Source organism: Theropithecus gelada, chromosome 3 (assembly GCF_003255815.1).
Source record: "Theropithecus gelada isolate Dixy chromosome 3, Tgel_1.0, whole genome shotgun sequence".
Taxonomy (NCBI): domain Eukaryota; kingdom Metazoa; phylum Chordata; class Mammalia; order Primates; family Cercopithecidae; genus Theropithecus; species Theropithecus gelada.
Genome location: NC_037670.1, coordinates 30,242,988 through 30,270,933, shown reverse-complemented (window position 1 = coordinate 30,270,933; position 27,946 = coordinate 30,242,988). Strand labels below are relative to the sequence as shown.

General features: G+C 46.0%; 1 protein-coding gene and 1 pseudogene across 4 annotated transcripts in view; both read left to right on the top strand.

Moving 5' to 3' along the window:
* Positions 1 to 25,529, top strand: part of EVA1C (eva-1 homolog C) — a 107,572-nt gene extending 82,043 nt beyond the window's left edge. For 2 of the 4 annotated variants that reach the window (XM_025380789.1, XM_025380790.1), the window contains 4 exons: positions 5,122 to 5,265; positions 11,796 to 11,876; positions 14,634 to 14,723; positions 24,943 to 25,516. In XM_025380789.1, coding sequence (XP_025236574.1) covers positions 5,122 to 5,265; positions 11,796 to 11,876; positions 14,634 to 14,723; positions 24,943 to 25,319 — 692 coding nt within the window. In that variant the 3' untranslated portion in view covers positions 25,320 to 25,516. Of the gene's footprint in view, positions 1 to 5,121; positions 5,266 to 11,795; positions 11,877 to 14,633; positions 14,724 to 24,942 lie in introns of all 4 variants that reach the window. The other 2 variants (XM_025380788.1, XM_025380787.1) reach the window with 2 other exon arrangements.
* Positions 6,649 to 7,471, top strand: LOC112620533 (annotated as a pseudogene).
* Positions 25,530 to 27,946: the final 2,417 nt, after the last annotated feature.

Here is a 27,946-nt window from a genome sequence, read left to right as displayed (position 1 = left end):
TTGACCCAGCCATCCCATTACTGGGTATATACCCAAAGGATTATAAATCATGCTGCTATAAAGACACATGCACATGTATGTTTATTGTGGCACTATTCACAATAGCAAAGACTTGGAATCAACCCAAACGTCCATCAGTGACAGACTGGATTAAGAAAATGTGGCACATATACACCATGGAATACTATGTAGCCATAAAAAAGGATGAATTCGTGTCCTTTGTAGGGACATGGATGCAGCTGGAAACCATCATTCTCAGCAAACTATCGCAAGAACAGAAAACCAAATACTGCATGTTCTCACTCATAGGTGGGAATTGAACAATGAGATCACTCTGACACAGGAAGGGGAACATCACACACTGGGGCCTATTGTGGGGAGGGGGGAGGGGAGAGGGACAGCATTAGGAGATATACCTAATGTAAATGACGAGTTAATGGGTACAGCACACCAACATGGCACATGTATACATATGTAACAAACCTGCATGTTATGCACATGTACCCTAGAACTTAAAGTATAATAATAATAAAAAGAAAGAAAGAAAAGAAAGACCACAGTGGAGGGCAAAGGGGAGAGAACCATTTGAAGGGGAGTAAATGGAAGGAAGGAGTCCAGTGAGTCCTTTTTAAGGCTGAATGATACTCCATCCTATGTATATACCATATTTTATTTATCCATTCATCCAGCAAAGGACACTTGAGTCTCTTCCACCTCTTGGCTATTGTGAATATGCCGCTATGAACATGGATGTGAAACCATGGTGTTTTTTTCTCTTGCTTCTGGTTCCATTTTAGTCTCCTTGTATCTCACAGCTGTGGGCTCTCATGCACTCATGTACCCACTGCTAATGAATCCTTCTCCTTTCCTCCTGGATAATCCACTTCAAGACTTTCTTCCCCTGAGCAGCTAGCTCCAATGCCGGGTGGTGAAGCCACCAGGAGAAGGCTCCAAGAGCCAAGGAGGAGCTTCAGAAGGGATGGAGGTTATAACCTTCCCTTTGTTCATTCATCCTGTAATTTTTGAGCATTTACTGAGCATCAGGACCAGTGTAAGTGCTGGGGGCCAGAGCTCCTTGTCTAGTCTGGAGAGAGACAAATGAGCAAATAAGTAGAGCCATGCGGTGAGAGCAATACACAGAACAGGAGAGGCAGAGAGAAGGAAACAAGTGACTGCCGCCCCGGGGGAGATGGCACAACTGAGAAGACAGGGGAGAAGGAAGTATTTCCTAGCAGGCAGAGTAGCATGTGCAAAGATAAAGAGATGTCAAGAGTCACGGCCTGGCTTTCTGGGGCTTCTGTGAGACCTGCAGGCTGCGACACAGGCTGGGGTGGGAGAAGAGCGACTGTGAAGGGGCTAGGAAGGTAGAAAAGGCAAGTCATGTGGGGCCTTGTGCACAGTTCTGAGGAGTCAGACTTGGTCAGATGGGTGATGGGGGATCTTAAGCAGGCAGGGAGGGATGAGATTAGAAGGAGCACAGTGGGCTGGGTATGGTTGCTCATGCCTGTAATCCCAGCACTTTGGGAGGCTGAGGCAGGTGGATCACGGGGGGTCAGGAGTTCGAGACCAGCCTGGCCAACATGCCAAAACCCCATCTCTACTAAAACTACAAATATTAGCCGGGCATGGTGGCGGGCACCTGTAACTACTTGGTCGGCTGGGGCAGGAGAATTGCTTGAACCTGGGAGGCAGAGGTTGCAGTGAGCCAGGATTGCACCACTGCACTGCAGACTGAGTGACAGAGCAAGACTCTGTCTCAAAAAAAAAAAAAAAAAAAAAGAGCACTGTGGAGGGCAAAGAGAGAACCATATTAAGGGAAGAAAATGGAGGGAGTCCAGTTACTAGAACTGCAGCAAAACTGACAGGGCTGGAACTGAGGCTGTGCCAGGAGAGTAGGAGGAAACAATGGGTGCAGACTGGATGTGTGGAGCCAGAGGTGGCTGGAAAGAGTAAAGGCGATCATTGCACATGGCGGAGTGACCGGAGTGGCCAGCGCTGAAGGCAGCGATCCTGGCCTCGGCTCTCTGTGGTTTGGTAGTGGCAGGGATGGACTTGGGACTGAATAGAGTGTGTAGAAAGGAGAAAGGAGAAGAGAGCCCAGACCCAGTGCATTTTGCAGGGCCCTGTACAAAATGAAAATGCAAAGCCCCTTGTTCAAAAACGTATGGAAATTTCCACCAGGCACAGGAATGAGCTTACTCTGGGTGGGCAGGCCTGCAGAGGGCGCTGCGATAGAGGAATCAGAGACCACCAGGATGATGAGCACCAGGGAGCCAAGGTCAGTGAGAAATCCCCCAACAGGGGCATTTAGGCACCAGAAGTTCCAGAGATGGGGAAGGATTAGGATCAGCCCTCATCTCTTGGATGGGGTGGTGACAGATCGCTGTGACCTCCTCAAAGGGATCAGTTTCAGGGTGTGCATGGGACAGGGACACATTGAGGAGGGAGGGGACAGGGCAGGAGGGGAGATGCAGGGAAGGCATAGAGATCCTTTTTAGAAGCCTGACTGAAGGAGAAGCGTAAGGCTGGAGAGAGGTCCTGGGAACTGGGGAGAGCAGTTTTTGTTGTTAGAGGGTAGAGGAGTTTGTCATCTGTAAGATGTGAGCAGACATGCACAGGACTTTGTGTGGCTGGGGTCCCTGCCCCTATGCCTTCATACTCTCCCTGACCCACCCTTCTTCACAGCACTGGCCCTTGGCCTCTCTGGGCATGAACCCCCCACAGGCATCTCCAGATTTGAGCCTTTTCTTCAAAATCTCGGCCCACTTCAAATGCAGGACAGTTTTTCTTTTTCTTCTTCTTTTTTTTTTTTTAAATGAATTTATGATCTTGTCCTTCAAACTGCCTACTCCTAACAACTTCCCTCATCTCTCAATAGCACCACTGTTTCCCCAGCCCTGCAGCTTGAGATCTGAAACCTTGAGTCCCTCACCCACCCTTTCATGGAGACCGGGGTAGTGAGGCTTAGAGATCAACCTGCAGGCCCCGCTTTTCTCTAGCTGTGTGAGGTTACTAAACCCCCGTGTCTGCTTTCTCAGCCGCAAAATCGATGTGTGTGTAAGTGTATGTGTGCACAAGTGTGTGTGTGTTACAAACAGCCTATCTCATAGGGTAGTTCCCACACCTGGCCCACTGTAGGAGCCCAATAAATAAATATCTGTAGTTACTGGGCTCCTACAGTGAGTGGGCCAGGTGTGGGAATTAGATGATGAACAAAACAAAAATAGTCTCTCACTATACAAGTGCTGAGAACAGTGGCTCACATCATGCTACCCGTTATATTATAAGTGAATGGAACTTTGCAAAGTCTCTAAAATTTTCTCCTCTTCCATTCCTTGCTTTTTAAGGCTATAACTCCCCCCAATGTACATTCTTAAAATTGCTTCCAAACTGCTCTCCTTGCCCTTGGTTCCCGTTTCTCTCCCAGGGAATCCTCTACACTGTCCCCTAAAGACAATAGTGTCAGGCCATTTCTTTGAGCTCCCTGTTGCTTGCAGAGTAAAGTCCAAATTCTTTAGCTAAGCCTTTGAAAGCGTCTCCGTCTTGTTCCAGTTTATGTTTCCCACTCATTCGCCGTGGTCACCCCCGCCTACTCCTGCCCTTCCAGCCTGTGGCCAGCCCCTACAGGGGCTCCTAGCCCACTGCCTTAGTGTTCATGCTTTCTCTCTTGCCTGCCTCTACCCAATTCCTGCTCTTTCTTTCATGATCCAGCCCCTCTGCTCCCACCCACAGCGATCTCTCCGCCTCTGACCTAGCACCTCTTGTCTGTACCATGTCTTGCTGACATTGATTCACTGTTTCCACTATCAGACACCAGCTCTCACGTGTGCGTTTTGAGTCTCTAGCTCTATTGCAGATCCTGTGAAAGCAACGTAGGCTTTTCTTTTATTTATTTATTTTTTAGAGACGGAGGCTTGCTCTGTCGCCCAGGCTAGAGTGCAGTGGCATGATCTCGGCTCCCTGCAACTTCTGCCTCCCAGGTTGAAGCAATTCTCATGCCTCAGCCTCCCGTGTAGCTGGAACTACAGGCACACGCCACCATGCCCGGCTAATTTTTGTATTTTTAGTAGCGATGGAGTTTCGCCATGTTGGCCAGGCAGGTCTCGAATTCCTGACCTCAGGTGATCTCCCGCCTCTGCTTCCCAAAGTGCTGGGATTACAGGCGTGAGCCACCATGCCTGGTCCTCTTTTTACTGATTTTTCTGATGATACTTAGCACAGTGCCTCATCTGCCATAGATGTTCAATTGATATTTACTGATTTTAATGATGTTGTGCCAGGGTGCCGAAAAACAAACCTTCATGTCAATTAGTTTATTTCATTCATTCATTCATCAGATATTTACTTGGCTCTACAGTGGGTGAGGTGTGGGAATTAGATGATGAATAAAACAGAAATAGTCTCTCCTGGAGCTTATATTCATGTAGAGGAGATTGATTCTCAAAATAAACAAACAAATAAAATATTTCAAAGCATGGTAAAGGTCATAAAAGAACGAAGAATCTTCATTCAATGCTCTTCATATTTTAACCAGTGCAAAATGAAAATGCAAAGCCCCTGTTCAAAAATATATCAGAATTTCAACCAGGCACGGTGGCTCACGCCTGTAATCCCAACACTTTGGTAGGCCAAGGCAGGCGGAATGCTTGAGGTCAAGAGTTCAAGACCAGCCTGGCCAACGTGGTGAAACTCCGTCTCTACTAAAAATACAAAAATTAGCTGGGCGTAGTGGTGTGTGCCTGTAGTCCCAGCTACTCGGGAGGCTGAAGCAGGAGAACTGCTTGAACCCGTGAGGCAGAGGTTGCAGTGACTGAAATCAAGCCACTGCACTCCAGCCTGGGGGACAGAATCAGAATCAGTCTCAAAAAAAAAAGAAAGAAAGAAAAAGAATTTCAAGATGGTGCCAGCAGAGCATTAAACCCAGCTCTGGGACTTCTAGGACAGGATCATGATGCTGGCTCTGCCCATGTTGGGTGCTTTCATGAGACAGAAAATAAACAGAGAAACTCTCCATTTGATTTGAATCCAGCTCAGCATATCTATTTACACAGAATGCTGTAGGCCATGTGGTGGCCCTGTCTGGGATGCAACGTGAAGTTCTGGGTGTTTCCTGCCTTTCAGATTGCTTGTCTTACTCAGCTTCGCAAGTCCTGTCCCGAAGGTGCTATGGGAAGCAGAGATGCAAAATCATCGTCAACAATCACCATTTTGGAAGCCCCTGTTTGCCAGGTGTGAAAAAATACCTCACTGTGACCTACGCATGTGGTAAGAACACCCCCCTCCCCGACCAGCTGCCTGAAGACCCTGCCTCTTTTGGGGGAGGTTGGTGATCATGTGAACGGCAGGAGTGTGCCCAGAACAAGCCAAACATGCTCCTCCTAAAGCTGTTTGCTCATCCCAGATATCCAAGAGCCCTTTTTTCTTTCTTATTCTTGTTTATGATATTCATGTCAGATAAGCAATAGAATTTTCTTTGGTCAAAATTTGTGTAAAAGCGCCTTTAGCAATCAGATTGGCAGCCAATGGGAGGGTGGAGAAAGAACAACCAAATGGGGTAAACTGATGTCACTGAGAACAGTGATTTTCATCTGGGTAAATTTATTGGGATGTCATGTGAGTTCACAGTCGTATTGTGTGTCTCCTATTTAACCTTCCAGTTCTGCTTTTAGGCCCTAAATGACTAACTCGCTGTACTGCCAACAGCTATTTTATCTACATGCCCACAGTGTTGAGTCAACAGATCAAATGCTTACCCTAAAACAATAAAAATTGTTACACGACAGCATTACTTTGTTTTCCTAATGTCTTTAAATGATAAAATGAAATGCCTTCTTTGTTTGGATTCTAATTTCATAAAGCCAGTTAAAAGCAAATCAGCAGTTTATTATTTTCTGAGGATACTGGGATTTCCAGTTTGTAATCCTAATATGTTGACTGTTTTTTTTTTTTTTCTTTTTTTTTTTTTTTTCCTGAAATGAGCATAAAAGCAAATGGAAAGCAAAGAGCATTATAACTGAAGAATCCGATACCTATTCTCTTGGAAATCTCTTTTTCCCCTGCCAAACATTCCTAGCCATTTTACGTTTGGAACAGCTTTTTTGAGATACAATTAACCTGTTAAAGCATACAAATCAGTGGTTTTTAGTATATGCACAGAATTGTGCTACCGTCACCACAATCAATTTAAGAACATTCTCCTCCCTCCAAAAGACACCCTGTATCCCTTAGCAGTCAGGCCCCCAAATCCACCCATTACACCTGCCCCAGCCCCAGGCAACCCCCCATCTACTTTCTGTCTTTATGGATTTGCCTCTTCTAGACATTTCCTAGAAATGGAATCATACAATATGTGGTGCTTTTTGTCTGGCTTCTTTACTTAGCATCTGTTTTCAAGGTTTGTACATGTTGTAGCATGTCTCAGTACTTTATTCCTTTTTGTGGCATAATAATGTTCCATTGCATCTTCAGACTTTTATATCCTGAACTAAAAATGTTGTTCTCTGCAATATCAATGCTACAATAGATATGATGAAGTGACTACATAAATGTATTATGAAAATAATGGCACCTACTCTTACATCACAGGAGGGATGGCTTTACCTGCTCTGTCTTTATTCCTACTGTCATGTCTAAGCAGCTCTAAGTAGCATGGGGCCCATTTCGGCTGAGGTTCCCCCAGAGGCCAAAAAGATCACTCTGAGTACATCCTTGGATAGCTCATCTGGTAGAGTGGAGGATGGTAAACTGGACATTGGTCATTCTAAGTACATCCTTGGATAGCTCGTCTGGTAGAGTGGAGGATGGTAGACTGGACATGGGTCACTCTGAGGTTCCAGTAACTTCAGACCTCTTCATCTGAGTGTTGAATAAGAAGCAGAACTTTAGCCTCCAAATAAGGTGTAGTTTTGGCTGGGGACCGGGAAAGCTGAGACACCGCTGGGCTGGGGCCGCTGTAGCCCTGGGAACGGAGTATATTCTAGTGAAAGGAGACCAGGTGATTGGCATAGTGACAGCTAAATCTGGAGATGTATTCAGAGTTGATGTTGGAGGGAATGAGCCAGTTTCTTTGTCTTACTTGGCATTTGAAGGTGCAACTAAAAGAAACAGACCAAATGTGCAGGTTGGAGATCTCATCTATGGCCAATTTGTGGCTGCTAATAAAGACATGGAACCAGAGATGGTCTGTATTGACAGCTATGGATGAGGAAATGGAATGAATGTGTTGGACAGGAGGGTCTGCTTTTTAAGGTGGCTGGGCTTCATTAGAAAGCTGTTAGCTCCAGATTGTGAAGTCAAACAGGAAGTGGGAAAACTCCATCCACTGAAAATAGTATTTGGAATGGATGGAAGAATATGGGTTAGGGGAAAAATCATCCAGCAGACTTTAATTTGGGCAAATATTTTAGAAGCTTGTGAATACATGACATGAGATCAAAGAAAACAAACCTTCTCCAGATTGGCAGAAAGTTGATCTAGGTGGACTTTTTTAATGGGTCCGTTGAGCCAAGAAACCATGGGTTTCCTGGGGAAAACTTTTTTCAGGTGAACCTCTCCACATTTAGATACTCAGAAGACAAGGTATGAAGGTACATATTATCTTATTAGAGTCTAATTAAAATATTTTTATAAGTAAGTTACTGGTTTTCACCCATGCTCTTGTGGGAGAGAAAATCATTACAGAATCATGATGTATTTTTTTATTCTGTACAATAACATTCGCTAAAAGAGACGGAGTCTCGCTTTGTCGCCCAGGCTGGAGTGCAGTGGCGCGATCTCGGCTCACTGCAAGCTCCACCTCCTGGGTTCCCGCCATTCTCCTGCCTCAGCCTCCTGAGTAGCTGGGACTACAGGCGCCCGCCACCGCGCCTGGCTAATTTTTTGTATTTTTAGTAGAGACGGGGTTTCACTGTGGTCTCGATCTCCTGACCCTGTTATCCGCCCGCCTCGGCCTCCCAAAGTGCTGGGATTACAGGTGTGAGCCACCGCGCCCAGCCAACATTTTTTTTAAAGGTGCAGTTTCTAGTGTGCTTTCAAGGATGAGGCAAGAACAGTTCCTACAGCTGAGGCTCTTCTTAGCTAATTGTATTAATCAGTTTTCACATTGCTGATAAAGACATACCTCTATCACATTGCTGATAGAGACTAGGCAATTTACAAAAAAGGGGTTTATTTGGACTTACAGTTCCACATGGCTAGGAGGCCTCACAATCATGGCGGAAGGCAAGGAAGAACAAGTCCCATCTTACATGGATGGTGGCAGGCAGAGAGAGAGCTTGTGCAGAGAAACTCCCATGTTTTAAACCATCAGATCTCTTGAGACCCTTTCACTATCAAGAGAACAGCCCAGGAAAGACCCCCACCCCAAGATTCAATCATCTCCCACAGGGTCCTCCCACCAGGTCCTTCCCACAACACGTGGGACATGGAGCCAAACCCTATCACTAATGCTGAGATGAAGATGAGCTTTCAGGGCCTGGGGGTCACATGTCCCAGTTCAAGCTTTTCTTCCTTCTGTCACTCATTCAGCACATTGTTCTTTGTGTCAGGAGCTGTGCTGGGTGCCAGGGATTTTGTAATAAACAAAGAGACATGGCTGGGCATGGTGGCTCACGCCTGTAATCCCAGCACTTTGGGAGGCCAAGGCAGGCGCATCATCTGAGGTCAGGAGTTCGAGACCAGTCTGGAAAACATGGAGAAACCCCATCTCTACTAAAAATACAAAATTATCTGGGCATGGTGGCGCATGCCTGTAATCCCAGCTACTTGGGATGCTGTGGCAAGGAGAATCACTTGAACCTGGGAGGCGGAGTTGGCAGTGAGCTGAGATCTCACCACTGTACTCCAACTTGGGTGACAACGGTGAAACTCCGTCTCAAAAAAAAAGAGAGACACAGTCCTGTTTTCATGGGGTGAACGGTTGAGGGAGAAAGGCAAGCATTAACCGAATAGCCAGACACATCATCATGATTATTGTGACAAATGCTATTTTAGAAAAGGGCAGAAGACTATAACAGCGGAGGGGGCCTAATTTAGCTTGGGGTGGTGGTTTAAGTCTTCCAAAGAGAACCATCCTGTAGGGTGAACACTAGGGGATGCGCGCTAGCTGCACACTAGGGGCCGAGACACTGAGGTTGCTGAGTGGGAGAGGAAAGGCATTGATGAGGAGGAAGATGGCCCTGGTTTAAACTGCTGAGAACAGGGTCCTGCACACCGTAGAAGCTCCATGAAGAGTGGTTCCTAGTGTTTTCACCAACATATCTGAAGTGGAGCGGGACGGTGATCAATCACACTCCAGTCCCCGACCTCATTCTGAACCAGTTTGAAACAAAGAGATGCAAAAATCTGACAAGTGTGTTGACAACGGTGATTTTAAAGGTCCTAAAAGATTCTCCAAATATCGGAGCCATTTTCACCTAGTAGAGGAGCACATTCCCTGCAGTGGCCTGTGCCATACAGAGCCAATTTAATCTTTTCGCCGCCTGGTTATTCTGCAAAGTGCATCCTAGAATGCCCTTCCTCTCTGAGCTCCTCTACAAAATTCTGATGCTTTCTCAAACTGTAAAGCCTCCGGCATTTGCCAAGAGCCAAGGTCCTCCTGAAGCCATAGTTTGAGAACAAACCAAGAAGCAGACACAAGAAAAAGTGCCACTCCTGGCAGGGAGAGGTGACACTTCCTAGGCTATTGCTGCATCCTTCTCAGGGCCCAGAAATGAATGAGAGTTAATTAAAGCAGAAAGCATTTTGCAGCTCAGCTCAGCTCTCCTGAGCTGCCATGGTCCCAGGATCAGTGGTGTGCCCTGAGGACAGCCAAGGGACATTCCTCGAGGCCATGGAAATCATGAGCCACCTCCAGCAACTCCACCGGGCCTCCCTGGAAAGTGTCGCTTGCTGCTGATGGGCACGAAGGCGCCAGGGCCTCCTGTACGTGGAAAACTCACAATCTAGGAATGTCCTGTGGTTGTTGATCCTGGGACATCCCCAGCAGAATTTAGTTAAGCCCTCCGAGAAAGGAAACGAGGTTTTCTTGCTGCTGATGTCTCACTTGTTCTTTTTAAAAAAGCAGTACAGTTGCATTCGCAGTTTGTTTTGGCTTTCTTTCCATTTCCTGTTGCTACTTCTCTGAGATCTCAGCTGGGTTGAGGAACAAACAAAAATAAGCAATTTTCTGCAGCAGGAATATTCGGTTTCCGCTCCCTTCTCCCAGCCTGCGGCAGTGTGCTTGGCCTGCAGAATTCTTGCTCTGCCGTCCGTTTCAGCGGGTGCTGTCATCTGCCGACTGCTTTGCATGGGGATTCTGACATCCCAGGGCTTATTCTTAGGGTCGGTTCAGCAGAGTTTTAAACCACCTTCAAAGGAGTCGGTCACACTGCCATCCTCTCTGCATCTTTCTGTAGTCCTTTCTGATAATATTTAGCAAATCACTTTAGCACAGAGTCTTCGAATTCTTTCCAGATTTGTGATGGAAACACACAGGCAAAGAGCTTGGGGTAGGTGAGAGTAGGTGCTCAGAAGAGTAGGTGCTGGGAGAGTTTGATGGTGGATTTTGAGTTGGCCACAGTCATTTTGCTTTACTAAGTCCAGGAAAGCTCATCTTCAGAGTTCACCACCCAATTTTTTTTTTTTTTTTTGACAGAGTCTCGCTCTGTCACCCAGACTGGAGTGCAGTGGCACAATCTCAGCTCACTGCAACCTCCGCCTCCCGGCTAATTTTTGTATGTTTTTAGTAGAGACGGGGTTTCACCATGTTGGCCAGGCTGGTCTTGAACTCCTGACTCAAGTGATCCACCTGCCTCAGCCTCCCAAAGTGCTAGGATTACAGGCATGAGCCACTGTGCCCGGCCCAGAGTTAACCACTCTATTGAGGTGTTGTTTATCTTCCTTAAAATTCTATTACACGTGAATACAATTCAATGATTTTTAGTAAATTTAGAGTTGTGCAACCATCACTACCCTCCAGTTTTAAAACATTTTCACAGTCCCCCGAAGCTCCCTTGTGCCCATTTGCCATCACTGCCCCATTCCCACCCCCCATCCCCCCGTCCCAGGTAACCACGCATCTACTTTCTGTCTCTAGATTTGCCTTTTCTGAATATTTCATACAAATGGAATTATGCAATGGATGGTTGTGTGTGTGTGTGCACAGCTGGCTTGTTTAACTGAATGTAATGTTTCAGAGGTTCATCCATGTTGTAGCATGTATCGTATCAGTACTTCACTTTTTTTTTTGGAGATGAAGTCTCACTCTGTCACCCAGGCTGGAATGCAGTGGTGTGATCTTTGCTCACTGCAACCTCTGCCTCCAGGGTTCCAGCAATTCTCCCTGCCTCAGCCTCCCAAGTAGCTGGGATTACAGGCATGTGCCACCACGCCCAGCTAATTTTGTATTTTTAGTACAGACGGGGTTTCATCATGTTGGCCAGGCTGGTCTCGAACTCCTGACCTCAAGTCATCTGTCCACCTCGACCTCCCAAAGTGCTTGCCACCATGCCGGGTCTTCATTCCTTTTTATTATGGAGGTGTATTCTGCTGGATGGATATATCATATCTTGTTTTTATTCTCCATTTTTTTAATATTGCCAAATGGACCTGAAACCACCTTTCTGGGGCGTTTGATGATCACGTGGATACCGTTGGGCTGTGTGTATGTCTGTGTATCTAGCAGGAAGAGTGAGTGACTCTTGCTCTGATTTGGCAAGTGATTTTAAAATCTTATCTACATTGCATGTAAAAATATATTAAGAGTCCACATTTTAAAAATACAGCACGTATTTAAAATATCTCTTTTCGGCTTTTAGTTCCCAAGAACATACTCACAGCGATTGATCCAGCCATTGCTAATCTAAACCCTTCTTTGAAGCAGAAAGATGGTGAATATGGTAATTTTTATGGCTTACTACCAGCATTTCTCTTTAAGTAAAGGTAAACAGCCCCTGGGTGACCACAGCTGGGCACACCTTGGTTAGAATGGAAGGTGTCAGGAGGTGTGTTTCAGGTACTGGTCCTGGCGATGATAGTGCCTTGGCCAATAGTCGCAAATAGTGAACACCATTTTATTTCGTTTTGACTTTTTAAAAATCAGAAGTAGGATAAACCTCCCCTTCATTCTCCTCTCACTTGCTAAAAGGAAAATCACTTTGAAAAGACATCTGCTCAGAAATAAATTTGGGCTTCCTGGGTTACACAATGAGCTTTTTGCAAAGCTGAGTCCATTGGAACCTGCGTAGGCGCCAGAGCCATGTGGGACCTGAGGACCTCTGTACCTCTGTACACGCTACCTTCCTCCATAGTTTCTTTCCTTCCCTCCTTCCCTCCCTCCCTCCCTACCTTCCTTCCTTCCTCCCTCCCTCCCTCCTTCCTCCCTCCCTCCCTCCTTCCTTCCTCCCTCCCTCCTTCCTTCCTCCCTCCCTCCTTCCTTCCCTTCTTTTTCTTCAGAGTTTCACTCTTGTTGCCCAGGACCAGCTAGGACTTGAGGGTCTCTGTACCTCTGTACACGCCACCTTCCTCCTTAGTTTCCTTCCTCCCTTCCTCCCTCCCTCCCTCCCTCCCTCCATCCCTTCCTTCCTTCCTTCCCTTCTTTTTCTTCGGAGTTTCACTCTTGTTGCCCAGGGCCAGCTAGGACCTGAGGGCCTCTGTACCTCTGTACACACCACCTTCCTCCTTAGTTTCCTTCCTCCCTTCCTTCCTCCCTTCCTTCCTCCCTCCCTCCCTCTCTTTCCCTCTCTCCCTTTCTTTCTCCCTTCCCTTCCCTTCCCTTCCTTTCCCTTCCCTTCCCTGCCTTCTTTCTTTCTTTCTTTTTCTTTGGAGTTTTGCTCTTGTTGCCCAGGCTGGAGTGCAATGGCACAATCTCCATTCACTGCAACCTCTGCCTCCGGGTTCAAGCGATTCTCCTGCCTCAGCCTCCCAAGTAGCTGGGATTACAGGTGTCCACCACCATACCTGGCTAATTTTTGTGTTTTTAGTAGAGACGGGGTTTTACCATGTTAGGCTGGTCTCAAACTCCTGACCTCAGGTGTTCCCCTCGCCTTGGCCTCCCAAAGTGCTGGGATTACAGGTGTGAGCCACTGCACCCGGCCCCTCCTTAGCTTTCACTTGGCTTTTGTAAACGGGGTGGAGGGGTGGGGGGTTGAGGGGGTTGAGCATTTGGATTTTCTTATCAAATCTAGAATGGAATCCAAACCTATGGGGTCCCTAATAGAAACTGCAGAGACCCAGCAGAGCATCTAAGATGTTAGGCTTTAGTGAGAGTTTTGTCTTGTGTTACCTTTATTATATGTATTAGGTCTTTCCACCCTAAGTATAAAAGTAAAGTATGCTTGATATGAAAAACACACCAAAGCACCCCAGTCCAAAAGCTAAGAGAGAACTATTGGTAATGCTCTTCTGTGTCCTCCTAGCTGGTCACCTTGACTTTCTGGCAGGCTCTGTGTTCCTCAGCTCCACTTCTCTTTCTTTTTTAAAAAGATTAACTCATTAATTAACTATTATTATTATTTTTGTAAAGACAGTGCTTGCCATGTTGCCCTGGCTGGTCTCGAACTCTTGGGCTCCAGCGATCCACCCACCTCATCCTCCCAAGGTGCTGGGATGACAGGCGTAAGCTACCGCACCCAGCCTCCACTTATTTTTCTGACAGGGTTCCCACCCGATCCATAAACCGCCTGGTCCTCCTGCAGTGGGGTCCTGAAAGCCAGTGCTGTGCCATCTCTTCTCAAAGGCATCTGTCCTGTCTGACACGGCTAGGAGTCCCCCAAGCCACCAGGCTACCCCATCACAGGCTTGCTAAGCTCCATCCAGCAGTGTAACCAGGATCTAAAAGCAGATTTGCCCCACATTTTGCTGTTGTTTCCAAAAAAGAGTAGCCCAATACAACCTCCCTCGGTAATGGAGGCTTGTTTTATCTCTGGCCACACAGCGGACAGCAACTCCATGCTTACAGTGAGATATTATTGGCCAGGCGTGGTGGCTCACGCCTGTTATCCCAACACTTTGGGAGGCCGAGGTGGGCAGATCACCTGAGGTCAGGAGTTTGGGAGCAACCTGGCCAACATGGTGAAGCCCCATCTCTAATAAAAATACAAAAATTTGCTGGGTGTGGTGGCATGTGCCTGTAATCCCAGCTACTCAGGCGGCTGAGGCAGGAGAATCACTTGAACCCAGGAGGTAGAGGTTGCAGTGAGATGAGATAGTGCCATTGCACTCCAGCCTGGGCAAAAAGAGTGAAACTCCATCTCATAAATAAATAAATAAATAAATAAATAAATAAATAAATAAATAAAATAAAGCGAGATGTTATTAAGCCTCTGAGGGGTGTGATGAATGTCACTGTCTTTAGGATGGGAACGTCCATTTGTTCCCTTCCACAGTGGAGTGGAAAACCAGCACCTGAAGTTGCAACCAACACTTAAAACAATTTCTAATCCTTTTTGTACTTTAATATTTTCAGGGACTGCTTACTATTTAATACATGCTCTTCCTGGGTTAACCTTCCATAATTTAGCCAGAGGGCTATTTATTTGATTTCCATGACTTTTAATTATTTCGGCAGTCCCTGGGGTAGGAGCAGCAGGGGTCTCTTAGAATAGGTGAACTATGAACAGCTGTGATTAATTGGTTTTGCATTTTTCACAAAACAGGTATAAACTTTGACCCAAGCGAATCGAAGATTCTGAGGAAAGATGGAATTCTTGTTAGCAACTCTCTGGCAGCCTTTGCTTACATTAGAGGTAGGTCAATGAATCAAAGCTTCCTAGAATGCTGATGGATTTACTAAAGTCTTGTTAATAAATGTGCTGTTCAATTATAACACTCAGATAACTAAAGGACGATGACTTCAAGTTTGACATGCCAACCACTGCTTCTAAGATTCAGAAACAGAGAGGCCTGAGTTCAGGCACAGTCGCAACCAGGCAGCCAGCAAGAGAACCACAGAAACAGACAAAGTCATACTATTTAGGAGTTGAGCTCCACAGATGTTTTTTGCCTTTGAAAAGTAGAAACCCAAGGAATGCATTTCCCAGCTCTAAAATTTGGGAAGGAACTAGGGTTATTGAATTCCAACCCTGGCTGGAAGAAAAATGAGCCAGAAGGTCACTTAGTAAACAAGACAGATCATGCCCCATGAAGACAGAGCCACTTTCTGGGTCATGAGTGTTACTCCTAATGGTTGCCAAGGATTCCCATGTTAATCTTCTCCATGAGGATCAGTCAGACTCAGCCCTCATGAATTCACAGAGCCAAAAGGCTTATACCAAGGCTGACCACGCTGTGGGGGCGTCTTCATTGAGGGGAAGGTGTGTACAATTTTTCCTCACCACCTTCTCTGCTTATCTTAAGATAGAACGCATTTTGGAATGTCATCTGCAAGTTTCAGCAATGCCTGCCTACGTTCAGAGAGACAAAAACCAGAGACCTTCAGTAAAATACATGTTAATGTAACACATACCAGTATTACTATTCAAGGCCTGCAAAGATGGGGCTATTTGGGGTAAGCCCGTCTCAGAGGAAAATAGAGGCTTAGGGAATGTATTTGTCTGTTCTCATGCTACTGATACAGACATACCTGAGGTTGGGTAATTTATAAAGGAAAAAGGTGTAATGGACTTACAGTTCCACATGGCTAGGGAGGCCCCACAATCTTGGTGGAAGGCGAATGAGGAGCAAAGTCACGTCTTACATGGCGGCAGGCAAGAGAGCTTGTGCAGGGGAACTCCCCTTTATAAAACCATCAGATCTCATGAGACTTATTCACTATCACGAGAACAGCAGGGGAAAGAGCCACCCCCAGGATTCAATTACCTCCCACCATGTCCCTCCCATGACACGTGGGGATTATGGGAGCTGCAATTCAAGATGAGATTTGGGTGGGGACATAGCCAAACCATATCAGGGAATGATCTCAATACTTGAGATGCAGAGTTCAGTCTTGGGGTCCCCTGCTGTTCTACTGTCCTCCTGCATCAGGATTCCTCCTGTGCGTGTGTTGAGTGGTTGTTGGTTTCTTCTGCAGGTCCTCTTTTTGCTAGCCACCTTCTCATTTTCATGTCTTGCTGTTCCTGATCATTGTCAATGTTAAGAACTGTAAGGATTTTTATTGTCAGAAATATCCCCATATTTACAAAGTCCCTGGGGAGCTTCTTGGAGAAAAGCCATCATGAAAATCCTCCAGTCAGAGAATAATGATTGAAGGGGAACAAGACTGACGTTGTGCTCAGTGAGCTGTGGCCGTGCTGTGTGCTTTACCCCAACTACCTTGTCGGTTCCTCTCAGCAACTGCCTTAGCCAGCCCAGCTGCCATAACAAAGTACCTGAGACCGGATGGCCTAAATAACAGACATTGATTTTCTCACCATTTTGGAGGCCAGTTCATGATCAAAATATCCACCAATCACTTTCTGGTGAGGGCTCTCTTCCTGGCTTGTGGACAGCAGCCTTCTTGCTATGTCCTCACATGGCAGAGAGGAGGAGAGACGGAGACAGAGACATCTCTTCTTTTTATAAAACCACCAATCCTATCAGATTAGGACTCCACCCTTATGACCTCCTTTAACCTTAATTAACTCCTAATGAGTGAATTGGGGGGAACACAATTCAGTCCATAGCAACAACACTAAAAGATGGGGCTCTGGTCCCCATTCTGCACTTGAAGCCAGTGGTCAGAGGAGTTGAGCCATTTGCCTGAGGACACTATGGACAGCGGCAGGGCCAGGATTCTGGCTCAGCTAACACAAGACTTGCACTGCAGCTACTCTGAATTTTGAGGGATGCAGCCACCTTCCCACTCTGATCCTGAGTAGTCTAAATTAGCTTGCCTCCATCCCTTTCTATCCTTTTATGTGATTGTCATTCCCAGAAACCACAGGATAGAGTTATTTTTTAGTGACTATCTCTCCTGCTAGAGGCTCAGCTCTGCAGGGGCAGGTGCTTTGTCATCTTACTTCGTATCGTGTCCCTGCATCTAGGATGTGGTGCTGGTACAGAACAGGTGCACAGTCAGAACAGTTGAATGACGACTGCTGATCTGGGCTTATGAGCCTTTTCCTGTGCCTTATTGTCATCCAATATATGCTATTTATAAGATGTCAAATTTTTAAAAATGTAAGTACTTGATGAGCTGTTATTTGGTTTTACTGAGGGATGTTTTGGGACATGGATCTCAGCAAGCCATGACCACGCCTCCATATAATGTCCAAGAGAAAGAGTCTCTAAATGCACTGTGTTGGATGTTAGCTAAATGAAATCACCACAAGAAGCTCGTGACTCAAATCATGGAGGCTCACAAGGTCCTAGTGGAACGGGCACATCTGGACTTGCCTGTGGGTTTTCTTGGTGTGTCTGTGTCACTGGGTGGCCACTCTAGAGGTGGGAAACATGCAGCACATGCTCGGGGGTCTGAAGGCCAGTGTGCCACAGAAGTGTGTGTGGACATCAGGCTGGGCCATTTCGACCTAAACAGGCAGTGGCCACCAGCCAGTGTCACATGGCGCAGAGCTCCATCCTCACTGCTGCTGGAGAGAGGTGCCCAGACAACTCTCAGTCACATCCCTGGCCCCACTGGGGGGATGTGACCCGCGGGCTGAGCTGAGGTCTCTAGGCACCCCCAAAGCAGGAGCAGTGGGGAGCCAAGAGTGTAAGCAGGGCAGTTTCCAGCCCAAACCACCCAAATAGGTGGCAAATGGAGTGAATCCAAAAGTACATTTCCCAGGTCAGGCTGCAAGTGGCTTTGACACAGTAGTGTAGTCCAGTGTTCATGGGGACAAGGAGATGAGAAACCAAAATCAAGAGGTTTGTCCCCTGATATTGAAGCACAGAGGTTGGTGGAAGGGACAGGAGGATGTCTAAGAGTCCCTTGTGAACAGTGTCTCCTGGGGCCGTTTGAATGATCTGTAAGATGGTTTTCTCAACATTGAAAAAGCTTTGTAGGAATGTTTGAATTTACTGTCATTTCAATAATGCAGACTTACTCCCTGAATTCATTCTAGAATCAAGATCATGAGTCTGAGGAAGCTCATAGAAAAAGATGGGAAATTAGAGAAATGGAAAGAGGAATGATGTGTATGTGTGCATGTGTGCATGTGCATGTGTGTGCGTAGGTGCCTGTGTGTGTGCACGCATGGGTGTGCATGTGTGTCCATGTGTGTGCATGTGTGTGTGCATGTATATGTCTGTATCTGTGTGCATGTGTGTATGCATGTGTCTGTGTGTGGGTGTGTGTGCATCTGTATATGTGTCTGTGTGTGCGCATGTGTGTGCATGTGCACGTGTGTTTGTGTGTGTGCATGTGTGCATATGTGTATCTGCATGTGCACATGTGTTTGCATGTGCGTGCATGTGTATCTGTGTGTGTGCATGTGTATCTGTGTATGCATGTGTGTCTGCATGTGCATGTGTGTGTGCATGCGTGTGTGTGCATGCATGTGTGTTTGCTGCATCTGTATGTGTGTGTATCTGTATGTGTGTGGGCACATGTATCTGTATGTGTGCCTGCATGTGTGTGGGTGTGTGTGTGCATGCAGGTGTGTGCATGCATATTTGTGTGTATCTGTGTGTGTAAGTGTGCATTGGAAGTTCTTAGCGAGGCAGTTTACTAACTGGCTCAGCGTGAGCCATTGTCCCCTGGCAGATTGTGCCCAAGGGGACTTATTTATTTAGACAGTCTTGCATGAGAATATGGCCTCTCCCATTCCACCCAATTACTGTTTCATTGACATCTGGCTTTGGGTGTTTACATCCTATGTGCCTGCAGGCATGCCTTTTGTGGCCTAATATTTCCATCGCTGTCCCTACCCCCTTGGGACAGTGACAGATGTGTTGTCAGCCTCTGGCAGGCCCTGCTGTGGGCTTTTGGGGCACAGGACTGCAGAAACTGGGCAGAAGGGACAGGCTTGCAGCCCAGGATGTCCTGTGTTGGGAGGCATCATTGTTTCATAAGGAGGAACTCTAGGGCCTCAGACAAGCTCATACTGAAAGAGAAACACAACAACACACTCCAAAGTCAGAGCTACGTGATTCCCCCACCAGGGAGGACCACTGGAAATCAGCACCACGTTGTCACAGAGATGTGGATTCGGATGTGTTCCCACGGTCTCCAACAACTGATTTTATGACAGAAGGTTTCTGTTTCTGTCACACCCCTAAGTGCTGTCAGACCAGCACCTGGTACACTTTGTGCTTTCTTCTGGACAGCCCTGAGGCCCTGACTGCTGCCTTGATCCTCTCAATGGCAATAGGGCCCCGACAGGCGGAACCCTAGCCATGGCCTCTGGGTGTCTTATCTGGACATGAACAAGCTGGAGCGTGTGTTGGCCCCAAGTCAGGATCTAAGGGTGGAAAGGAGCCTTAAAGGCCATAGGTCCTCCTTCGGAGGCTCCCAAGGGTGTACAGCAGCTGATCAAATTAAAGTCATTCCCTCCTGCCAGGGATGAACCAAGGCTAAATTTAGAACAATGCCAGCGATAACACAGTGTGAAGATTCTGTTCAATCACAAGGAGAACTTTGTTTTTCCAGAATACAGAATAGCGAAAGGAGCCACAAAAGTATAAAGTAGTCCAAGCGATTCTAGAGAACAGTTGACATGCCCTTAGTGTAAAGCCTGGGGCCATAGAGAGAGCCCTGGCCTGAACCTGGGGTCCCAGCCAAGTTTGCACAAGTGACTTGGCTACAACAAGACGGGTTGGACCAGCTCATCAGTAAGATTCCAGCTGACCAATGTCTGGAGAGTTTGTGACTTCAAAATAGTTGATTCAGATGACTAGGAAGCCTCGTTCCCATGGACTTGCCAAGCATTGCCCATGTTGTCCACCTCTGGTGGCTGGATCTCAGCAGAGTAGATGTGGACGTGCCCTAAAGAGTGCTCACTTAGCAGGAGGCATGCCTGGGCCAAGAGGCAGCTGGAGTCTTATGAGAGAGAAGTTATCCTGGCAGGAGAACCCAGACGCCTACCTCCCGGGAGAAGAGGAGACGGGGAAAAAGGGAAGTGATTTTATGGACCCCCATCCCCAGAGCGCCAAGCCAAATGCTTAAATCCAGGATTCCCTCCTTTTATGCACTCAGCAAATATTTTCATAATGCCCACTCTGTGCCAGAGATGGCACTGGCGATTTGGCAAAGAATGAGACGGTTCCAGCCCCTGCCCTCAGGGAGCTTGCATTCTAGGTGGGGAGAAAGGATGGCGCCCACTCATTGAGTGAGTGATGATTGTAAGTTGGGCTGTGAAGAAGACATTCAAGATACTCAGACTAAAAGACAGGGCACCTGGCTAGGATAAGGCAGGGGGAGGTATCTTGTAGTGCTGGATGAAGAGGGAAGAAAGAACTTTCCAGGCTAACAGAAGAGCACATGCAGAAACACCAGGGTGCACAGGCATCTGATGTGACACGAGTGAGGAATGGGAGGCCGGAGTGGGGAGCAGAGAGGAAACGGAAGGTCTCGGGAGTTGAACTTGGGGAGAGTGACAAGGGCCAGGTCATAGCCGGCTTCCTAGGCTGTGGTCAGGACTTGACTTTTATTAGGTTGGTGCAAAAGTAATTGTGATGTCTGCCATTCCTTTTTTTTTTTTTTTTCTTTTTAACAGAGTCTCTCTCGGTCACCCAGGCTGGAGTGCAGTGGTGTGATCTTGGCCTACTGCAACCTCCACCTCCCAGGTTCAAGCCATTCTCCTGCCTCAGCCTCCCAAGTAGGCAGGACTACAGGCTCACACCACCACCTCCCCCGGCTAATTTTAATTTTTGTATTTTTAGCAGAGATGGAGTTTCACCATGTTGGCCAGGCTGGTCTCAAACTCCTGACCTCAAGTGATCCGCCCACCTTGGCCTCCCAAAGTGCTGGAATTACAGGCATGAGCCACCACGCCCAGCCAATTTCCGCCATTACTTTTAATGGTGGAAACAGCAATTACTTTTGCACCAACCTAATAGCTTAGGAGAGGGAAGAGGCCATCTATAAGTTTTAAGTCAGGCAGTGATGTGACCCACCGTGTGTTTCTTAAAGATTACAGAGTCCATGCAGGAAAGATGGTTTATATATGGTCGGTGGTTGTTTCTGCACTACAACAGCAGAGTTGTTATATTTGCAACAGAGACCATATGGCCCATAAAACCTGCAATAGTTCCTATCTGGCCATTCACTAGAAAAGGAGGGCAAGAGAGGAGGATGGGGACCAAGTGCCTGCAGGGAAGATGGAGCAGAACAGTGTTTCATCCCTGTTTTTCAGATAATGTCACAAGGTCGAAAGACATCTTAATGAAAGTGAAAGTACAAGGCACTTACCAGGAGATAGTCACACCAGATGCCATGGCTCACACCTGTAATCCCAGCACTTGGGGAGGCCAAGGCAGGAGGATCACTTTCAGCCAGGAGTTTAAGACCAGCCTGGGCAACAAAGTCAGATCTCACCTTTACAAAAAAATATAATAAAAAGTTAGCTTGGCATGGTAGTACATCTGTACTTACAGATGGCCTCTTCCCTCGCCTAAGCTTCTAAGGAGGCTGAGGTGAGAGGATTGTTTGAGTCCAGGAATTCAAGGCTGCAGCAGGCTATGATTGTGCCACTGCACTCCAGCCTGGGTGACAAAGGGAGACTCTCTCTCTCTCTCTCTCTCTCTCTCTCTCTCTCTATATATATATATATATATATATATATATATATATATATATATATATTCACAATGTATTTGCTGTCAAAGGATTATCATCAAGAGTCTATAGAAAATGTACACATCCTTGGGCTGGGCACGGTGGCTCATGCCTATAATCCCAGCACTTTGGGAAGCTGAGCAGATCACCTGAGGTCAGGAGTTCAAGACCAGCCTGGCCAACATAGCAAACCCTGTCTCTACTAAAAATACAAAAATTAGCTGGTGTGGTGGCACACACCTGCAATCCCAGCCACTTGGGAAGCTGAGGCAGGAGAATCACTTGAACCTGGGGCGGGGGCTGGAGGTTGCAGTGATCCAAGATCATGCCACTTACACTCCAGCCTGGGTGACAGAGCCAAACTCCATCTGAAAGAAAGAAAGAAAAGAAAAGAAGAAAAGAAAAGAAAAGAAAAGAAAAAAGAAGGAAGGAAAGAAAGAAAATATACACATCTTTTATATGTAAGAGGAAAAGCACAGGCAACTCAGAAAAAATGGGTATGTGGCATTTGGAGAAGAAGAAATAAATAAGCATGTGAAGATAGGTACAGATCTGGGGACCATCATAAGTTACAATTCTATACCCATGTGATTGGAAAAAAATGTAAAAGTCTATGTGAGCCAAGTGCTGGAGAAGATGAGGACTGACAGGCTTTCTTACACACTGCAGCCACTTTGAACACCATGTTGGCAATAGTTCTGAAAATTGAAACTCACATGCCCTAAGCCCATCAATTACCTCCTAGGGTAGTACCCAAGAGAAACGCTTACAGGTGTTGACCAGGGACATTTACAAGAATGCTCATGATCATCCACAAAAGCAGAAACCTGGCAACAGCAAGAGAGCAGGTGAATAAACACTTCCTAACCCACCAGCAGGAGAGTGGATGAATAAACTACATTATAGTCAAGACAATGAAATATTATACAGCGATATGATATTAAGTTAAAAAAACACCAAGTTTCCAACACTACCTATAATATTATACCCTTTAAATAAAATTTTAGGAATACATACAGATAGAAAATAAAACTACATAAAAAAGGAAACAGGGGAGTAAGGAGCATGGAATTCAGGTGGTAGTTACCTTGAGGGGGAGGCCGGGGGATGGGGAAGCACAGGTTAGACACAGGTGTGGTCAAGGCCTCATTGCTATACAGGTGTTCATTCATAGCACTGGTGCTAATTACAGTATTAAAAAGTAATTCATTACATAGACATAAAGTAGGGCTATGTATTGACCAATGAAGAGAATGTCTCATGTTCTAAGGATTATGGGTAATTTAATTCAGTCCACACAGCATCCTTAAAATATGAAAAAAAGAGGTACAGTAGCAAGTCCATAGTTACCTGCTGTGGCAACCTGCTCCCTTCTTGGAACCTGAAATGTCCCCATTGGACTTCCTTCACTTGCTGCTCAAGTCACTGGTGGAATCAACTGCTGGAATTGATTGCTCTGCTGTGGCAGAGCCAGTTCTTGCATCCTACTCTGTCTGCCCTGGGTACCCGGCCCCTCCCACGACACCACCACTGGGAGAGGAGGGGAGAGGGCCATGGATGACCATTGTACCTCAGAGGCTTGAGCTGGATGGAATTGTTTCTGTCCAGATCTGTCCCTGGCCTGACCATGGGTGGCTGAAAAAGACTATAAATGGATGGGATTCCGTTTCCTTACACTCAGCACTCCTTGAGGTCAGCAGCATCACTGCCAGTGGGGCTCAAAGTTTATGTTTTCCAAGACAGAGAAGTTGAGTTGTGGCCCACCTTGAAAGCCCTAACAGCACCACAGAAGGAGAGGGTTTGGAGAGGACAGTGGCTCAAAGATTTCAGGGGAGAGGAGGGCTGCAGGACGGGGAGGAAAGGAGGGGAATTCAAAGGGGAGGAGGATGAAAATGAAGTCAGGAGAGATGAGGCTTCGATCTGCATATTACTTACAATATACAGGCTTCTATCTGTATATTCCTTACAATAATATAGTATTATGATACTTACTATATTATTATTTATAAATGATATACATATTTATATTATTTGTTTTATTTTGATTTTTTTTTTCTCTTTTTTTTTTTTTTTTTTTTTTTTGAGGCAGGGTCTCACACTATTACCTGGGCTGGAGTACAGTGATGCAATCTTGACCTCCCAGGCTCAAGCGATCCTCCCACCTCAGCTTCCCTAGCAGCTGGGACTACAAGCACACATCACCATGCCCAGCTATATTTTGGTATTTTTTTAAATAGACATGGGGTTTCACCATGTTGCCCAAGCTGGTCTTGAACACTTGAGCTCAAGTGATCCACCCACCTTGGCCTCCCAAAGTGTTGGGATTACTGATGTGAGCCACGACACCCAGCATGTTTTTGTATTTTATATCACAGTTGGCCTTCTGTATCCATGGGTTCCACATCTGTGGGTTCAACCAACCTCAGATTGAAAATATCTTTTTAAAATAGTTGCATCTATACCAAAAATGTACAGACTTTTTTCCTGTCATTATTCCCAAAACAACACATGATAACAACTACTTACCTAGCATTTCCATTGCATTAGCTATTACAAGTAATCTAGAAGTGATTTAAAGAATAGGGGAGTATGTGCTTAGGTTTTATGCAAATTCTGTGCCATTTCATATAAGTGACTCAAGCGTCTGTGAATTTTGGTAGCCTGGGAGTGTGGGGGTGGGGTCCTGGGACCAGTCCCCCACAGATACCAACGGATGACTGTATATTTATATTTACTTTTTAATCTGAAAAAGAATAGAATTAAGTTTTGCTAACATCTACTATATTATTACTTAGGTTCACATACATCATAAATTAATTCTTCATGAGCTACTTCTACTACTACTAATAATAGCAACACTTTATTGAGCATTTACTATGTGTCAGTAAATATTCTAAGAGCTTTATAGGAATTAACTCATTTCACTGTAACGACTCTGTGATAGAAGATACTATAGGCCCCACTTTACAGATGAGGAAACTAAGGCACAGAAAGGTTATGAAACTTGCCCAAAATCACACAGCTAGTGAGTGGCAGACCTGAGTTTGAACTCAGAGGAGTCTGGCTTCTGAGCCCCCCTGCTGTTGTCTTTCTCCTACACATACATATATTGACTCCATAGACTCAAAAGCTTTTTTTAAAAAAATGTCAGTGGGGATATATGATGATTTTGGTGTAGACAGTCTCAAAGACGCTGGACTGGCATTCTTCATTAGCCCCCTGCTGGGGCAGACATCTGTTTCTGTGGGACTTGGCATTGGTGGAGTCTGCCAGCTCCTCCCAGCTCCTGACATGTTCTCTTCTTCCTGCAGCCCACCCGGAGAGAGCTGCCCTGCTGTTCGTGTCCAGTGTCGGCATCGGCCTGGCCCTCACATTGTGTGCCCTGGTCATCAGAGAGTCCTGTGCCAAGGACTTCCGCAAGTTGCAGCTGGGGAGGGAGCAGCTGGTGCCAGGAAGTGACAAGGCCGAGGAGGACAGCGAGGATGAAGAAGAGGAGGAGGACTCCTCTGAGTCTGATTTCCCAGGGGAACTGTCGGGGTTCTGTAGGACTTCATATCCTGTCTACAGTTCCATAGAAGCTGCAGAGCTCGCAGAAAGGATTGAACGCAGGGAGCAAATCATTCAGGAAATATGGATGAACAGTGGTTTGGACACCTCACTCCCGAGAAACATGGGCCAGTTCTACTGAAAACCACATGCATCTTAATGTGGTCGCACTTTCTGAAGAAGGAAGGATCCCAAATGCCCCTCCGGTTCTGGTTCACCCGTACCTTCTATGAAGGAGAATTTGTCATGTCATCCAACACTCGTGAGGCCAGGAAGCTATTAAATGGATGTTTCAAGCTGTTTCCAGCACATTCCAAAATAAATGAGGAGGGAAGAATCTTTGTTTTCTGTATTTATTTGAAATTGTGTCTATACATTAATAAGTCTATGCATAATTAGAATTTACATTTTTTGAGCGCTTATAATGCCAGGCACTATTCTAGCTGCTTTTCACGTTCTGAGTCATTCAGTCCTCACAATGTCATGAGATGGTACTCTTACCCCCATTTTACAGATGAGCAAACAAAAGATTCCTAGATATACACATAAAATAGCTATACAGATACTCAGCAAACATGAAGCTCATGAGTGATGTTAACCACTGACTTGTTTAGACCAAGGGTTAGCAAATTTTTTCTTAAAAGGCATGATGATAGGCCAGGCACAGTACACCTGTAATCCCAGCACTTTGGGAGGCCAAGGCAGGTGGATCACTTGAGGTCAGGAGTTCGAGACCCGCCTGGCCAACATGGTGAAACCCTGTCTCTACCAAAAAAATTAAAAATTAGCAGGGTGTGATGGCACGTGCCTGTAATCCAAGATACTTGGGAGACTGAGGCAGTAGAATCATCTGAACCCAGGAGGCAGAGGTTGCAGTGAGCTGAGATCATGCCACTGCACACCAGCCTGGATGACAGAGTGAGAGACTCTGTCAAAAAAAAAAAAGCAAGATGATAAATATTTTAGGCATTGTGGGTGAAATCCTCTCTGCCACAATTACTCAACTCTCCATTGCAGCTCAAAAGCAGCCACAGATAATACATAATGAATGAACTTGGCTGTATTCCAATAAAACATTCTTTTTGGACACTGAAATTTAAATTTCATTTTATTTTCACATGTTCCACATTCTTCTTCTTCTTCTTCTTCTTCTTTTTTTTTTTTTTTGTCAAACCAACCATTAAAAAATATAAAAGCCTGAGGCCAGGAGTTCAAGACTAGCCTGGGCAACATAGTAAGACCCTACCTCTATTGAATTAAAAAATTTTTTCAATAAAAGTAAATAAATAAAAATGTAAAAAAACATTCTTAAAGGCTGTACAAAAACAGACAGCAGGATGGATCTGGCCTGCAACCTGTTTTTGTAAGTAAAGTATGGTTTGCAAAGTGTAAAATATTTACTTTCTTGCCTTCTATAGAAAAAAGGTTGCTGACTCCTGGTTTAGAGTTTAAAACAGCATCAAGCCATCAAGCAGGGTACCTAACAGTGCTGTGGGCCAGGATCAAGTGGAGCTGGCTCCCAAATCTCTCCAAAAACCCCACTGGGGGATGGCTGGGTGGAGGAGCAGAAGAAAGAGTTCAGAAAACAGACCCCAGTGGGAGAACTAATGATTGGTTCCTGCAGACGGCTCCCCCTGGTAGACAGGAGGCTTATAGCTGTGGCATCAAATAAGAAAACATGTTTTTTTTTTTTTTTTCTTTTTTGTCCTAGTAATCCCCGGGGCTTAGAATATAAAAATGATTGCAATTTTCATATGCCTACTACCAAAGAGCTCTCTCTGCATTATCTTACTTCATCATCACTAACCCTGTAAACATACGTAGATGAGGAAACTGAAGGCTGCCAGGGTAAGTATCGTCCGGCCCACGTCACACAGCTGGGAAGTGCTGAGACTGACTCATCCTGAGTGCTCAGGAAACATATCTGTCCCCGCAGGAACTCCTACAGTGACAGGTATAGAGAAGGCATGTCTCTCTCAGTCCTGCAGACCATCAGGGTGAAGGGCCTATCTGCAGGATGCAGAGGAGGGTGGGTGTGGAGTGAGGAGGCTCAGCTGCCCAGACTGGGGAGAGGGTCTGTGGCATTCGTTTCTAGTGAGTTAAAACCCACATAATGTAAAACTAACTCTCTCAATGGCATTTAGTCCATTCGCAATGTTGTGCAAATTCCACCTCTATCTAGTTCCAAAATGTTTCGTCACCCCAAAAGAAAACTCTCTACCTGTTAAGCAGTCACTCCCCATTCCTCCCTCCCTCCAGCCCCTGGAAAACACCAAGCTGCTTTCTGTCACTATATGGATTAGCCTGTTCTGGATAGTTCATGTAGATGGGGTCACACAATATGCAGTCTCTTGTGACTGCCTCATTTCACTTAACATAACGTCCTCAAGGTCCATCCATGTTGTAGCAAGCGTAGCATGTGTTCATTCCTTTCCATGGCTGAATAATATTCCATTGTATGGTTACCCCACAGTTTGTTTATCCCGCCATCAGCTGGTGACATTTGGCTGTTTCCTTTGGCCACTGTGAATAGCGCTGCTGTGAACATTTCATGTGCGGCGTTTTTCACCAGCACAAAGCAGCAACTATAGACAGAGCTGGTGGGAAATCCTGTGTGTCCACTCAGTGGAAGGAAGGGGAAAATCAAGATGGGTCAGAATGACACTCCCTCTTTCACCCTCTGCACCTGCCAATTTTTCTTTTTTTTTTTTTTTTTTTTTTTTTTTTTTGGGGTTGTTCTCTTTTTCTCCCCCGGGAGGGGGGGGGCGT